Source organism: Pongo abelii, chromosome 16 (genome assembly GCF_028885655.2).
Source record: "Pongo abelii isolate AG06213 chromosome 16, NHGRI_mPonAbe1-v2.0_pri, whole genome shotgun sequence".
NCBI lineage: Eukaryota > Metazoa > Chordata > Mammalia > Primates > Hominidae > Pongo > Pongo abelii.
This window is the reverse complement of record NC_072001.2, coordinates 77,210,859-77,226,281: the sequence shown is the minus strand read 5'-3', so window position 1 is coordinate 77,226,281 and position 15,423 is coordinate 77,210,859. Positions and strand designations below refer to the sequence as shown.

At 53.1% G+C, this 15,423-nt stretch overlaps 1 protein-coding gene across 9 annotated transcripts; it reads left to right on the top strand.

Annotated features, from left to right (window-relative positions):
• Positions 1-68: 68 nt before the first annotated feature.
• On the top strand, positions 69-11,488 carry STOML1 (stomatin like 1). 9 transcript variants are annotated; one of them, XM_054531160.2, is made up of 7 exons: positions 69-122; positions 4,240-4,346; positions 5,442-5,591; positions 5,897-6,100; positions 9,183-9,378; positions 9,825-10,037; positions 10,566-11,488. In XM_054531160.2, the coding sequence occupies exons 3-7, from the start codon at positions 5,463-5,465 to the stop codon at positions 10,757-10,759; spliced, it is 936 nt and encodes a 311-aa protein (XP_054387135.2). In that variant the 5' UTR covers positions 69-122; positions 4,240-4,346; positions 5,442-5,462; the 3' UTR covers positions 10,760-11,488.
• The last annotated feature ends 3,935 nt before the right edge of the window (positions 11,489-15,423 follow it).

Here is a 15,423-nt window from a genome sequence, read left to right as displayed (position 1 = left end):
GGAAGTGAGACAGAAGCTGGGGGCGGTTCTAGGGGCAGAGAGGCCGACTACGGGTTTTAAAGACACGCCCAGAGCGGGGAGGAGGTAGAGGCGGGAAGCTGCAGACCTACAGCTGACTTACGGTAAAGCGGGAGAGGTAGGGCAGAGCTGCAGGGGGGCAGCCCTGCTCCCGGCTTTGATCCATTCATCAGTTCACTCTGGCACTGCTTCGTGCCACCTCCTGCCAGGAGCTGGGCGTACAAAGATGAGCCACACGCAGCCCCTGCTTTCTAAGAGCCCTAGATGTAATGGAAGAGCAAGCCTGCAAACGGAGACATTCTGGAAAGGAGAGCCCTCAGCTGGGACCTGAAAAAGCAGTGGAAATTCACCAGGGATTTAGGGTTGTAGGTGGTGGGGTACAGGGGACACTTGAAACAGAAAAGATAGCTCTTGCAAAAGGCATGGAAGTTTGAAACATGATAGCCTGTTTGGGAACTAATTTTGGCCATTTTCAGATTTAAGAGGGAATTCATGAGAAATGATGCCCAAGGAGTGTGCTGGGACAAGATCCTAGCTAAGGAGATTGAACCAGTTCTGTGAGTGATGGGAAGTTGGTGAAGGATTTGGAACAAGGGAACAACACTATCAGCTGTGCATGATGGGACAGTCACTCTGACGACCTAGGAGCATGTGCCCTGGTCTAGGACAGTGGCTGTGGGATGCAGAGGAGGGACTTGAGTCAGAGATCCTGGGAAGCCAGTGACTGGAGGTGAGGGAGCAGGATGATGCCTTGAGTGACAGCTGGAAAGGCTGGTGGATCTGAGGTGGTGGGGGCAGGAGGGAGGGGGAGAGCTGGAGAGCGGGTATGAAGAGGGTGAGGGGAGAGCCAGCTAGGTCTTCGCCAATGAAAAAGCATGCCAGACTCCCAGCTGGTAAGGGGAAAGGGACACAGCTCCAGGTGACCTCACTGGGTCAGTGCCCCGGCTTCAAATTTAAACCATTGCAACCACTGTGCTGGCTCCTGTGTACCATTCTGTACTCTGTTCCAACTTAGAAACAGACTAGAAAGGATGATGATAGGGCCTGGCTCTTATAAACCTTACAGTCAGCAGGGTGGAGAGCAGGAGTTGGGCAGGTACGCAACTTCCTAGGGACTGTAAGAGGCCTCAGGAGCCTGCCCTTCCCTCCAGCCTGGTCAGTACTCCCAGGCCTTTAGAGAATCAGTCCATAAAAGCCAAATATGGTGGGCAGCCATCTGCACAAGGGACCTGGAAGTGGGCTATGGCAGGATGGGGCTTCGGAGGCCAGAGGCGATTGGCTGAGGAGGCAGAGCTGGGGAAGCTTTATTCATTTCTTTGCTTGCTTTGGAAGATAGCCTGCTCCCAGACTACCCCAAAGTCCTGTTGGAAGTTAACACTTCTCAAAGTAAATTCACAAGTTGCATTCAGGTTTTCTCAAGCCCTGGAGAGGCAAGTTAATTCCAGGTACCTGGATCAGGGGCATGCTGTTTCTGGACCTGCAGGACTGAGAGCCTCACCTCTGTGGTGCTCTGGGGCCCCTGCCCTCATGTAGCTTTGTGCTATCCCCTTTTTCCTTACACTCCCATGCTCCCCGAGGTCTGCATGTGAAACTTCTTTCTTTTTGTGCCAAATTTCAGGCCTTCCTACTCCACCTTGATCACGGTGACCTGGCTAGGCCATTACTTAAATAAGTACTGAGACCTGCCCTATGCCAGTCCCTGCTTGCTGGGCTGTGGATTCACAAAGAGGAATAATTTGCAGACTATGTCCCAGAGAAACCCAAAGTCCAGATATGGCATGTCCTGCCTCCAGTGTGAGAGAAGGAGTGCTGAGAAGGCTGATATAGCATGTCCTTGATCCTGGAGAAGATTCGCTTCCTGTAAACCCTGATGAGATCTTGCTCTCTCGCTCCGGCTGCAGTGCAGTGGCACGATCATAGCTCACTGCAGCCTCAAACTCCTGGACTCAAGAGATCCCCCCGCCTCAGCCTCCCAAGTGGCTGGGACCACAGGCAGGCATCCCACGCCAGGCTAATTTTTAAAATTTTTTTGTAGAGATGGGCTCTCACTATGTTGCTCAGGCTGGTCCTGAATTCCTGGCCTCAAGCGATCCTCCTGCCTGAGTCTCCCATATTGATGGATTATAGGCGTGAGCCACCGTGCCCAGCTTCCCCTCCAGCTTTTCTAAGGCTGAGTAGGAGAAGAGGGGAGGAGTCGATGACTCCAGCGGGCTCCCAGGAACACCGATCACACCCACTAGCCCTCGGCTGCAGTTCGGTCCTCCCAGCGCAGGGGGAGCCATGCGACGGCGGAAGCGGGCCCCGGCCGGCCTCCTCTTCCTGCGCCCGCGCCGCCGCGGGTGGCCGCGCGGGTGAAGCCGGAAGCAGCAGCCAGGAGGGCGGTGCCGCGTAGGGCCCACTGGCCAGGGAGGGCGCCGCGCGGAGGCGCGGGGCGTGTCTCCTGTCAAAAGCCATGCTCGGCAGGTCTGGGTACCGGGCGCTGCCCCTGGGGGATTTTGACCGCTTCCAGCAGTCGAGCTTCGGCTTTCTGGGCTCGCAGAAGGGCTGCTTGTCCCCGGAGCGGGGCGGCGTGGGGACGGGGGCCGGTGAGTGGCCGCCTGGCACGGCGGACCCGGGGGGGATCGGCCGGCAACCCCCAGGCCCGAATCTCTGCCTCCGAGGAGTCGGCCGGCCCGGTGCCGTCGCACCCTACGAGGGGGGACTGAGAAAGGGATACGATGTGGAGAGGGGGCTGGACCCGGCGCCTGGTACTAGCGCCGATCCGCCCTCCCTAGGGTCACTGGGCTTTGGCCCCAGAGCCAGCCAGCGTTGCTCCTATCTTCCAAAACCTCACCTCACCACATTGGTCCTCGGCTCTTATCAGCCCTTTAGGCCTGGGAAGACGTTTCAGGTTTCTATTTCGCATAGAAGAAACCGAGGTCTAGGCAGAGGAGGCCACCAGCACCCTAAAGGCACCTGCTGCAGGGAAATGGAAGAATTTTCACCCTAGGGGGCACCTCTAGAAGCCCAGGAACTAGGCATCTCCTGGATGTGCAGGCCAAAATGACAGGTCCTCAGCTGCCTGTTGGATCTGCCCTGCTTCTGTCTTGCCCTCAAAGTCTTCCGTGGCTCCTTTGGCCTACAGGCCAGATCCCACGCTGTTCAGCCTGACCGCCTAACCTTGGATTTGATCCCTCCCTGGCCTTCCTGTCCTGAAAGCTCTCCCTGTCCAGAACTCTCTTGAGAGGCCTGGTGGATCAGAGCCAGGCACAAAGTGGAGCCTCAGTGCTCTGGGAATTAGCCCAGAGGGCAGGGCTTCCTGGAAGAATGGAGCAGGGCTCCTGACTGCTTCCTGTCCAGGGTTGGGAGAAGGAAAGTGGCAAATAACCTCATCCCAGATTCTGGAGCTGTCTCGGCTTCGCTCCCATCCTGGGCTCCTGATTCTCCAGGGGCCAGGACATTTGGCTTGGATAAGCCTCATCTTTCTAGCTCTGCCCCTGACCCCGACCCCTAACAATTTTCTTGAATTGAAATAGGCAGGGGTTTTTTTTGTTTTTGTTTTTTGTTGTTTGTTGTTTTTTTGAGACGGAGTCTCGCTCTGTCCCCCAGGCTGGAGTGCAGTGGCGCAATCTCATGAAATAGGCATTTTTTAATGGTCATTAAGGCATTAAAGTAGCGTGAGGAATAGAAAATAATAATCTAATTCCTCATCTATGGCTCCTGTTGATAAGCTATTTATGCTTTATCCCTGTAGGCTAAGGCATCATCTTCATAAAGACTCCTGGAAAGCACACTTCTGGGGCTGATGGTATAGGAGGCGTGTGTTCTGCCAGCAGTATTTAGTGCATGTTTACAGATGCCCAGGTGCTCCTGGCTCCATGCCAGGTATGGGTAGGCAGTATAAATTAAACGAGAGGATTGACCCCTACTCAGTCCAGTGAGGAGAGCATCATCACCTGGACTGGATTCTGAGATTGAATGGCTGTTGTCTAGCAGAGAATAAGACCTTGTGAGGGTTGTTGGACTTGGGACAAATGAGTGTTGATGTATGGGAGGAGGGAACAGACCCTAACTCGCAGCTGCCCAAAGATACGGAGATATTAGGCAAGGAGCCAGATTGAGAGCCCTGAGAAGGAAGGAGCCTCTCGAGGGGAAGGTGGGCGTGATGTACACTTGCCCAAGTTCACTCCACTTGCAGCTGTCATGGCAGGTCCAGTTGACCACCTCTGCTCTCACCTGCAGATGCACCCCAGAGCTGGCCCTCCTGCCTCTGTCATGGCCTCATCAGTTTCCTGGGGTTCTTGCTGCTGTTGGTCACCTTCCCCATTTCCGGCTGGTTTGCCCTGAAGGTAAGGCTGGCTGGGTCAGCCCCCAGGGTGGTTGGGCCACACTGAGAGCTTTGGCATTGATGAATAAATTTGCCTATCCTCTGTCCCCTTTCTCTAAATAGTATTACCCGTTTGCGTGTTGGGTTAGGCAAGAACCATTCACTCACATTGTTCAGGGGAGGAAACTAAGGCTTGGGCTTGTCTAAAGTCATACTGGGAGCCAGTAGGGGGTAGAAACAAGTCCCAAACTCCTAAGTCCTGGGATCTGGACACTGCCTTTAAGGTGCACACAGATGTCTTTGCCAAATTATCTTCTCTTTGGGTTAGAATAAATTAGAAATGAAAACACCCAACTTAGCCCAGCAGGTAATGCATAATGGGAATTCAGACCTCGTTTTCCATAAGGGGTGGTACAGTGGGAAGCGGATGAACCATGGAGCTATAGTTCAGCATCACACGTGAAAGCTGTGGGGAAAGTGGAAGCCCAAGGAGGCCTTGCCCTTTGTGTAGCCCTAGGCAACAGTCCCTCTCTAGAAAACCTCTGGGTTTGGTGTGGTCTGCAAGGGCGTCCTTAAATGGCCTTAGATCCTAGTTCTAAAACTGCCACAGAAACAAATGCTGTGTGACCTTGAGCAGGTTTCTTTGCTTCTCTGGGCCTTCATTTCTCAATTTGGACATCACTACTTCTCTAGGAGGTCCAGGGACCTAAAGTTGACAAAGCCCTTTCCCTGGGGGTGCTGTTAGGGCAGCCCAGCCTTTTCTCCTAACTAATCCAAGGACAGACAGTTTCCTGGTATGAGTCATGTCTAGCTTCAGACCACAGAGATGAAAAGTTTCTCTAAGGATCAAGTCAATACAGTGCAGTGGTTAAGACACATGGACTTTGGAGTTATTCAGAACTGTATTCAAATCTTCCCGGTTTCACTTAGGGCTATGCAATTTTTGAGCAAGTCACTTAGCCTCCCTGAGCCTTGGTTTTCTCATCTGGAAACAGAGCTAGGGATACCTAACTGTGACCCAGGTGAGGAGGAGAGAAGTGAGGAAGGGACCTAGGCAGACGGCATTGGCCAGCCTAGGCTGACCACTTTCAACTCTTTCCCTTGCCATTGTGGACAGATTGTGCCCACCTACGAGCGGATGATCGTGTTCCGTCTGGGCCGGATCCGCACCCCCCAGGGACCTGGCATGGTTCTGCTCTTGCCCTTCATTGACTCCTTTCAGAGGGTGGATCTGAGGACACGAGCCTTCAACGTCCCTCCCTGCAAGGTGAGGGGCTTCTCAGCTGCATTGACAGAGGAACTGGGGGCCTGTCCAGAATGTATTGTGGTGCCAGGACCTTGGCCTGTGAGTCACCATCTGAGGGGGGCAGGGGGAAGAAGAGACCAGAAAATTGATGGAGGCTAGGAGGACATCCTTGCTTCATACACCTAACCCTACATACTTGGTGACACCATTTGCCCTTGAGGAGCTAGCTGCCAAGCAGGTGGGTCAAGCTGGGTGGCCCCAGTGGGCCTGACCTCCCTGCACCCCCAACCCCTCAAGTGTCTCTCTCTCATGGCCTCCCCCAACAGCTGGCCTCTAAGGACGGGGCTGTGCTGTCCGTGGGAGCCGATGTCCAGTTTCGCATCTGGGACCCGGTGCTGTCGGTGATGACTGTGAAAGACCTGAACACAGCCACACGCATGACAGCCCAGAACGCCATGACCAAGGCCCTGCTCAAGAGGCCGCTGCGGGAGATCCAGATGGAGAAGCTCAAGATCAGCGACCAGCTTCTGGTAGGCAGCCCCTCACAAGACGGAGCTTGGGGGGTGGCACCGGCCTGGCTCCACCTGCCAGGTCACCTTGAGCAAAGAGTCAGACCACTGTGGGCCTCAGTTTACCATATGTCCCAATAGTGTAACCACCTTCGAAGAGCCAGTGCCTGGGTGGGGCCATGAGTTGAGGAATGGCAGGTGGGCGTAGACCATAACGATCTTGGGCAAACTTGTCCCCGAGAAGAGGAAGTGGCCCCGGCAGACCTTCTTGGGGTCTGCCCCTTAGTTTTTACCCCTCACTGCTCTGCCATGATGACACTGGCCTCTACAGCTCTCATTCCAGGCCTGACTCATGGGGCAGGCAGGTGGGTGAAGGAGCAGGGACCCTCCCAGCCCAGTCACCTGCTGGGGAATTCCAGGCTCACCATGCAGCGTGTGCATGCTTGTGATTTTGGTTTCCTTGTTTGGAACAGAACAAAGGCACATGAGGACATTTGGATCTTTTTCCTGCCTCTTCTCCATGTATATATTGGAGTTTGCCCTAAATCTCTTCTGCTACAAGATGGGGTAGAAATAAATACACATGCAGAGTCGTGTCCCCTGCAGCCACACTCAACTTGTGCTTCCTCTTGTGTCCTGACAGGGGAATGTAAGTGATGTTTCTCCCCATTCCTCTTGGCTCTGCTTTGCCCTGGGGAATCAAGGTTAGAGGACAGGCAGGGGAATGGGATAAATGCCAGTCCTGCAGGTCCCACTGGAAGCAGCGAGGGGAAATCCCTGAGGAAATACTATTTGAGATCCTAACAATAGCTCTCATGTGCTTAGCAGTTTATGGTTTACAAAGTCCTTTTGTCTAGCCCAGCATTTCTGAGCTTCACATTTTTGCTGCAAGTTGGTACTACTGTTTTATTTTGGAGGGAGGAAACTAAAGCTAAGAGATAATTTGACTTGCCTCTGAGAGCTATGGTCAAGGGCAGAGCTGAGCCATAGCCAGACCACCTGCCTCCATCCCACCATCCCCCCTCAATCCAGTGCTTGATCTAACACAACTCAGATAGCAAGTGGATAACAACTTTTATTCATAAAACCATGTCCCGTGTTAATTCACCTTTAGGAAGAGAAAATTGATCTTGGACTTGTTGCACATTGTTTTGATGTGAGACAGGCAGTTTGGGGAAGTCAGTCCCACACCAGGATGTGAGAGTCATTTAGGCCCCATTTCCTAGACTGAGTGAGAACCTGGTAGAGTGAGAGCTGTGCCTGTGGTTGAGACAGAACCTCAGGAAGTCCAGCACACTGCCCTCAGGCCCTGGTACAGGCATACACTTATTCACATGCCCCTTTTTGCCTGATTTTCTTCTAGAGAAATCAGAGTCCCCACCTCTCACCTGCTGGACCCTCCTTAGCCAGTTACCACTCCTTACCTGCCAGTGCTCCAGGCCAGCTGCCTCAGCCCTTCGCTGCCTTCCTCCAGCCCCACCACTGCCCATTGCTCTCTGCAGCAGGCCTTGCCTCCTAACACTCAGGAGAAAGACTCTAGGATGAGCACTCTGCTTCCTCCAGTTTCACCCCTTCAAACCCACCTGCCTCTGTGCTGCTTTCCTGCCTCCTTGCCTTGCTGCCTCCCCTCTCTGAGGCTCATCTCTGTACTGCGCAGTGCTGTGGGCCCCCTGCTGTCCCAGGATGCCTTACCTCCACTCCGTGCACTCTCTTTCTGTCACCTCTCCTTTCTGTGTAGAAATGTGCCCTCCCTTTGCCCCAGTGCCCTCTAGCTCCCACTCCCTTTCTCCCCTTTTCTTCTGCAAGACTTTCATCCAAGCTCCCAGCCCCTGCCCCCACATCCTTCATCCTGGCCTCCTTGGGCTCCCAAGACAGCGCTGGCCAACATCACAGTGACCTCCCACATGCCAGCCCAGTGGGCACCTCTCAGCCCTTCCCTTATATCACCTGATGGCAGCATTTGACATGGTCGACCCAGCCCCCAGCCCCCAGAACCCCCTGCATTTCCTCCTTCCCTGTCACCCCTGGTTGCTGCCACTTATTCTCCTGCCCTTGAGTTTCCAGGGTTTCATCACTGGCCTCTTCTCATCTGTGACCTCCCTGGGAGAGCTCATCCATCTGGGCTGTCTGCTGCCTATGGACGCTGATTATTCACAATGACCTGCCCTAGCCCTGATGCTTCTGTACTCTGGGCCATTTCTCCAGCTGCCTACTGGACAGTTGACTGCCCCACAGACACCTCAAGCTTACAGTAGTAAAAAAAAAAAAAGTTGCCATCCCTCCCTTCCCACCCCCGTGTGTCCTCTCTAGTGAATGCCACACTCATCCATTCAGGAGCCTGACTCCTCCCCACTCCCACCCCCTCTCATATCATTGCACACATCGAGGCAGCCCCTAGCCTGGTGCTTGCACTTCTCTAGTGCCCTGTTGTGGCTCAGTAGAGTTGATAGAGGCATGCCTCCCTCAGTGGCTCTTGGCTTCACAGCTCCCCTCCACCCTCGCCAGAGCTGCATCATTCCTTGGCTGTATTTTGAAACAATGTCTTCCTTGGTCTCCATCCCTCCCCTCAGCCCCCTATAATCCAGCATCCACAGCAGCCAGGAGGATCTTGCCTTAAAGCAAGTCTGCTCTGTCACCTCCCTGCTCAAACTCCTCCCTGGGGCTCTTTGTTGCCTCAGAATAAATCAAAGTAAGCAGAAACACCCTACCTCTGACCCCTCAGCTGTCTCCAGTCCTCAGCCGAAATGTGAGGGTCCAGCTAAATGGAACTCTGGTTCCTCGCAGCTCCACAAACATGCCAGGTTTTCTTGCCTGGGGTTTTGCACATGCTGTATCTGTTGCCTGGAAGGGTCCTCCTGCACCTGAGGACTCCCTCCTGCTGGCACCACCCTCCTCTGCTGGGGGCTCACCACCGGCCTTGCTTCTGTCTTGGCACTTACCACAGCTGAGAAGTCATTGCCCTCTGCCTGTGTTCCCAGGCTAGGAGCGTCTTAAGGGCGGTGTGGTGCCACCATGTCCATGCACGGCCACACAGTCTGCCCAGAGAAGGTGCTCAGGAAAGGTTTGTTGAATTAATTACGTTTCTCCCCACACTGTCCTCCAGCTGGAGATCAACGATGTGACCAGGGCCTGGGGGCTGGAGGTAGACCGCGTGGAGCTGGCGGTGGAGGCCGTGCTCCAGCCGCCCCAGGACAGCCCAGCTGGGCCCAACCTGGACAGCACCCTCCAGCACCTGGCCCTGCACTTCCTGGGAGGAAGCATGAACTCAGTGGCAGGAGGTGCCCCATCCCCGGGGCCAGGTGAGGAGCCCTGGGGAGGAGGGCGGGGGTGTTTACCAGCTTGATGCCAGCACAGATTTTGCTCGCTATCCCAGCAGCTCTATGCAGTACACACTCTGCACAGATGTTCAGCCCACACTGACCACAGCCAAGGCAGTGAGAGGAGGCCAGGTGTCTGAGTGTGTAGAGGCCATTGGCAGCCTCCATGGGAGGAGGCGACATCACCAGAAGGGCAGCTGAAAGGAGTTTTATATCTGAGGCTGGAGTAGTTTAGAAACTGAGTTTGAGGTTTAGGCTGAAAACTCAGGGGCACCTTTCTGGTAGAGAAGGAAGTTGAACAGAGGCCTGAAGGGGATGTAAGAGGAAACTGCCACAAAAGGTGCAGAGGCCACAGTGAGTGGTCCTGATCTTGGCAACACGATGACCTCCTCTCTGCCTCCTTCCCCAACCCTGTTGGCCACCCCCAGCAGACACCGTGGAGATGGTGAGTGAAGTTGAGCCACCTGCCCCTCAAGTTGGTGCCAGGTCCAGTCCGAAGCAGCCTCTGGCAGAGGGGCTACTGACTGCTCTACAGCCCTTCCTGTCTGAGGCCCTGGTCAGCCAAGTCGGGGCCTGCTACCAGTTCAATGTCGTCCTGCCCAGCGGCACCCAGAGCACCTACTTCCTGGACCTCACTACAGGTGCCGCTGCCCTCCTTGCCTCTACTTCCCATCCAGCTTGCTAGGTTGCTTGTTACCTACCCCAGTGGTGCTCTTGTAGACTGCCCCCTGCTCCTGCCAATAATTTGGGGTGAACCCATGGCAGGCAGGGGCTCAGACACCATTTCCGGGCATTAACTATGCCCTGATCTCCCTGCCATCCGCAGGACAATGCAGCCAGGCTTCCAATACCAAGCGGTCTGCCCGTGTTACAGGCCTGCTCCCTGTCAGGCTCTGTGCCAAGTACTTTTTGTGCATTATCTCACCCACTTCTCACCATGAGCCTATGCTTTAGGAATTGTCATCTCTAAAGGAATTATCATCACAGATTTGGAAACTGAGGCTCCAAGAGTTCACACAGCCAATAAGACTCAAACCCAGGGTATTAGAACCCGAACTCTTAACCAGTACTCTCCTCCCAATGGGAAATGCCAGCCCCTCCCACCCCCATAGCTCTCCTTCACGTTCCTCCATTCCCCTACTGACACTCGGTTTTCTTTTGCCCCACAGGACGAGGAAGAGTGGGACACGGGGTGCCTGATGGCATCCCTGATGTGGTGGTGGAGATGGCTGAGGCAGACCTGCAGGCCCTGCTGTGCAGAGAGCTGCGGCCCCTGGGGGCCTACATGAGCGGACGGCTGAAGGTGAAGGGCGACCTGGCTATGGCCATGAAGCTGGAGGCTGTCCTCAGGGCCCTGAAGTAGCAGCCTTGACTGACTTTCCAGAGCCCGGTCCCAAGCCTGGCACCAAGCCCGAGGGGCCTCTTGGAGGAGGAGGTGTTCATCTGCACCATGGAGAGTTGAGGCCCTAACAAGTTTCAGGCCCAGCCAAGAGCCCATGGATGGAGGCTGGGGGAGGCTGAGTCCGGCTGCAATGCACGTCTCCCCTACAGTGGTTCTCTGGACAAGTCTTTGTCCATCCCGGTCCCCAGCTGAGCGCCCAGCGCTGAGCTGGGTGCACGGTGTGATTCCAGGAGGAGAGCCAGGCCTGCCCTGCCCTGCCCTGCTGCCTTCCTGACTGGAGAGACAGGACCCACAGAAACAGCCTGACAGCAGCTGGTTTGGTCCTTGTGTGAGGGACCAAGCATGTGGCCCAGGCTCTAAGCTCTGCGGGGATTGGAGAGGGATGGGGAGGGAAGGGAAGGCAGCCTCCGAGAAGAGGTCCTTGTGGCGAAGTTACCTGGGGATCCTGGCTGGCCCACCTTCCTGGCTGCAGTCCAGGCCCGTGCTAGCGGGATTGGACATGTGAAGGAGCAGGGCCTGCTGCTTCCTTGGCGCTGCTCCCAAAGATGTCTGACTCATCTGCCAGCTCCGTCCTGCATGCCTGGCTAGCTGGGGCCCAGGGCAGCATGAAGGAGAGCCCTGCGTTCTGTGCTTCCTACCAGACGTTTGCAAGCCTCAGACAAATAAATGTGGTGTTTACAATGTGTAAAAGAGAAGAAGCCAAGCGGGGCTCCTGAGGGCATGGGGTGGGCTAGGAGGGTCCACAAGGTCCCTGCTGCCAGCCCAGGCAGGGATTGACATCCTGGTGGCTGACAAAGACAGACCCTCACAGTATTTGAAGCTCCTTCTCCTGAGTGTCTCAAAGCCCCTGGAAGCAGGGGTGGGGCTGGGTGGGGAGTTCTGTTCCTCTTTGTAGTGGGATACAGGTTCACCAGGAAAGGAAGGCATGAGTGTGCCAGAGTGTGCTGCAAATACTGAGGGGCAGACGGGGTGGTCATATCCCATTCAAGAGAGGAGTTGGGGCCACCGTCAGCTTCCCCTCCTGGTACACTCTGTCACTGCTTCTCCGCTGGCTGACGGGAAGGAAACAGTCATCGAGGCCTGGCCCCAGGCCCAGCCCAGCCCTGTTTTCTGCTCCAGTACTCTCGCCCAAACCCCAGGGGCCCCAGAGAAGGGGGCCTCTGACTTCTTGAGTCCTGAGAAAGGAATCTTACTCCTTGGAGAGACTTCTGGGAAAAACAAAACCACAAAAATCAGAGCCTCCCCTTAAGAACAGCCCCAGCCTGTCCTGTGGCACCGCAACTTCCCTTTCCCCCCAGGGGTCTCTGCCCTTCCTGGGTGCCTGGCTCTGTCTTGTTTGCTGTCTGTCCCTGCCTTTGCCAGACGCTGCCTTGTCCCTCCTCGTGGAGGTCATCCACATTGCCTGAGGCACCTCCCTAAAGCCCAGCACAGACCCCTCTGTCACTGCCATGGCCATTGAGGTTCAAGTTTCCAAGGCTCCTTCCTAGAGTCCCAGGCTGCTGCACCTGCTGTTGCCCCTTTGCCTACTTGGAGGCCTCTCATGGGCCCTCCCAGGGCTTTCTAGCTGAGGCTGTCTGTTCCAAAGCCTGCCCTCCAATCCCTGCAGCCACACTGCGGCCACCCTTTGAGGCCCAGTGAGACTTGTCCTCTATGCCCTTGCCTGGCTCTCTGCACCCATTCCACATTGTGTGTTTCTGCTTCTTGCATATATGGCTGCCCTCCCTGCTGGACTGGGAGCTTCCCGCATCAGTGTTCACCTGTGGATTCCTTCCATTGCTATTACACAGTATATGAAGGGCTGCCCAGGAAACCCCAGGCATCTTCACCATGAAAGCTGGCACTGCCCCTTGGCTGGGGTAGGGAAGACAGGAAAAATGAGATCACAACTTAGGGGAAACCTAAACTCTTCTTTGTGAGCATGGGAAGATTAACATAACGTTTAGGGGAAACCGAAACTTTTCTGGATGTCTGTGTGGGTGGAGAGTAAGGCCTGCCCCTGCCATGAATCCCCGCCCTGTGGAGGGGAGCTCGATCCTTGGCCAGCACTCCAGGACTACAGAGGACTGAGCAGACCCTGCAGTCCACAGGGGAGGGAGGACAAGGGCCACCTAAAGGGTTGGTGTGAAGAGGGAGGAGGAGGGTGTGTGTCAATCAGAGAAGGCTTTCCTGAGGAAGTGATGTTCTCCACATCCCAGCTACCAAGTAGGTGGACAATAAGAAGAGACAGGGAAAATCATTCAGCAGAGGAGAAGTCCCTGCAAGGGCACAGCTGGAAGAAGTAGCCAGGCAACTGGGCTTCGGAGAACTAGAACCTGAAGTACGAGACAGGTTGTGTGCGGGCATTTGAGAGGCAGGATATAGAAATAGTAACCATTACTGTGTGCCAAATATGTCCTTATACTGGACTAGACACTTCTTATGTATTATATTTTTCTTCAGGATAACCTGGTGAATAATGATAATAGTTATAGTATCCTAGTTAATATATTAATATATAATGTGTTTTGATGTTATTGAAAAGTATTTTTTTTTTTTTTTGAAACAAGAGTCTTACTCTGTCGCCCATGTTGGTGTACAGTACAATCTCAGCTCACTGCAACCTCTACCTCCCAGATTCAAGTGATTCTCCTGCCTCAGACACCCGAGTAGCCAGGATTACAGGCGCACACCACCACACCTGGTTAATTTTTGTATTTTTAGTAGAGATGGGATTTCACCATGTTGGCCAGGCTGGTCTGAAACTCCTGACCTCAAGTGATCTGCCTGCCTAGGCCTCCCAAAGTGCTGGGATTATAGGTGTGAGCCACCGCACCTGGCCTTATTTTTAAGCATTAAAAAAAAAATTTTTTTAGATGGTCTTGCTTTATCACCCAGGCTGGAGTGCAGTGGCACGAACATAGCTCACTGTAGCCTTGATCTCTGGGGCTCAAGCAATCCTCTTGCCTCAGCTTCCTGAGTAGCTGGGACCACAGGTTGTGCCACCACAACCGGCTAATTTTTAAAATCTCTTTTGTAGAGATGAGGATGTCTCCCCATGTTGCTCAGGCTGGTCTTGAACTCCTGAGCTCGCAGGATCCTCCCACTACAGCCTCCCAAAGTGCTGGGATTACAGGTGTGAGCCACTGTACCCAGCCAATATTTAAATTTTGGTTGGCTAAACATTTAAAAAGATAGGAAAGCATATTATGAAAATTCTCCCTCCACACATATTTCCCATGCCTTCCCCCATTCCCTGCGATTAGTTTCTTGGTAATTCTTCCTGAAGGTTTTGTTTTTTTAAAAAATACATATGCAAGAAAATCCAAATATGTATCTTCTGGGTTTTTGTTGTTCCTGATTTTATACAAATGGCAACATAGAAACACAATGTTGCCTTTTTCACTTAACATCACCCACTGAGGATCTTTCCATGTTACCACAGACAGCCTTTCCCTGTGCTTTCTTGTAGTTACATAGGATTCCATAGTATGGATGTATCATAAATTATTCAACCTGTCCTGGACTGATAGGCATTTCGATTATTTCTTGTGTTTTGCTATTTTAAATGCTTTTGCAATGAATAACCTTTAACATGTGCTATTTGTGGTAGAGTTTATCTATAAGATAAAATCCTAGAAGTGGAATTGCTAAATCAAAGCGTTTATAATTTAGTAAATATTGCCAGAATACCCTCTCTGGGGATTATACCAATTTACACTCCCATTGTCAGTGGTGTTTTTTTCTCATAGTCATGTCAATACACTGTGTTATTAAACTTTTGGATCTTTTGACATTCTGGAAAGTGAAAATTTGTATCTCAGTGTAATCTTTTTGTTTATTGTTCAAGTTTTTTTTTTGTTTGTTTTTTGTTTGTTTGTTTTGAGACAGGGTCTCACTCTGTCACCCAGGCTGGAGTGCAGTACAGCCATCATGGCTCACTGCAGCCTCAACCTCCCAGGCTTAAAGGATCACCATGCCTGGCTTTTTTTTTTTTTTTTTTTTTTTTGTAGAGACAGGGCCTTCTCAAGCTGGTCTCTAACTCCTGGCCTCAAGTGATCCTCCCACGTGGCCCCGGCCCCGCTAACTGCTAGGATTACAGGCATGAGCCACCTAGCCAGCCTGTTTATTGTCCAATTGTTTATTGCTTTGTAAGTCTTGGATTTCTAGCTCCAGCAAAGAACAGGGTTTGGTTTGGTTTCTCTCTTCCCCTAGCATTTACATATTTTTTAAAGGTGTAATTTACATACAACAAACACCCTTTTAAAATGTATTATTTTGCTGGCTCGTGCCTGTAATCCCAGCACTTTGGGAGGCCGAGGCAGGTGGATCACCTGAGGTTAGGAGTTTGAGACCAGCCTGACCGATATGGTGAAACCCCACCTCTACTAAAAATACAAAAGTTAGCCAGGCATGGTGGTACACGGCTGTAGTCCCAGCTACTCGGGAGGCTGAAACAGGAGAATTGCTTGAACCCAGGAGGCAGAAGTTGCAGTGAGTTGAGATGATGCCACTGCACCCTAGCCTAGGTAACAGAGCGAAACTCCATCTCAAAATTAAATAAATAAAGATAAAATAAAAATAAGATGTATCATTTGAGGTGCTTTGACACATGTGAACACCTGAGTAACCACCACCCCCTACAATCA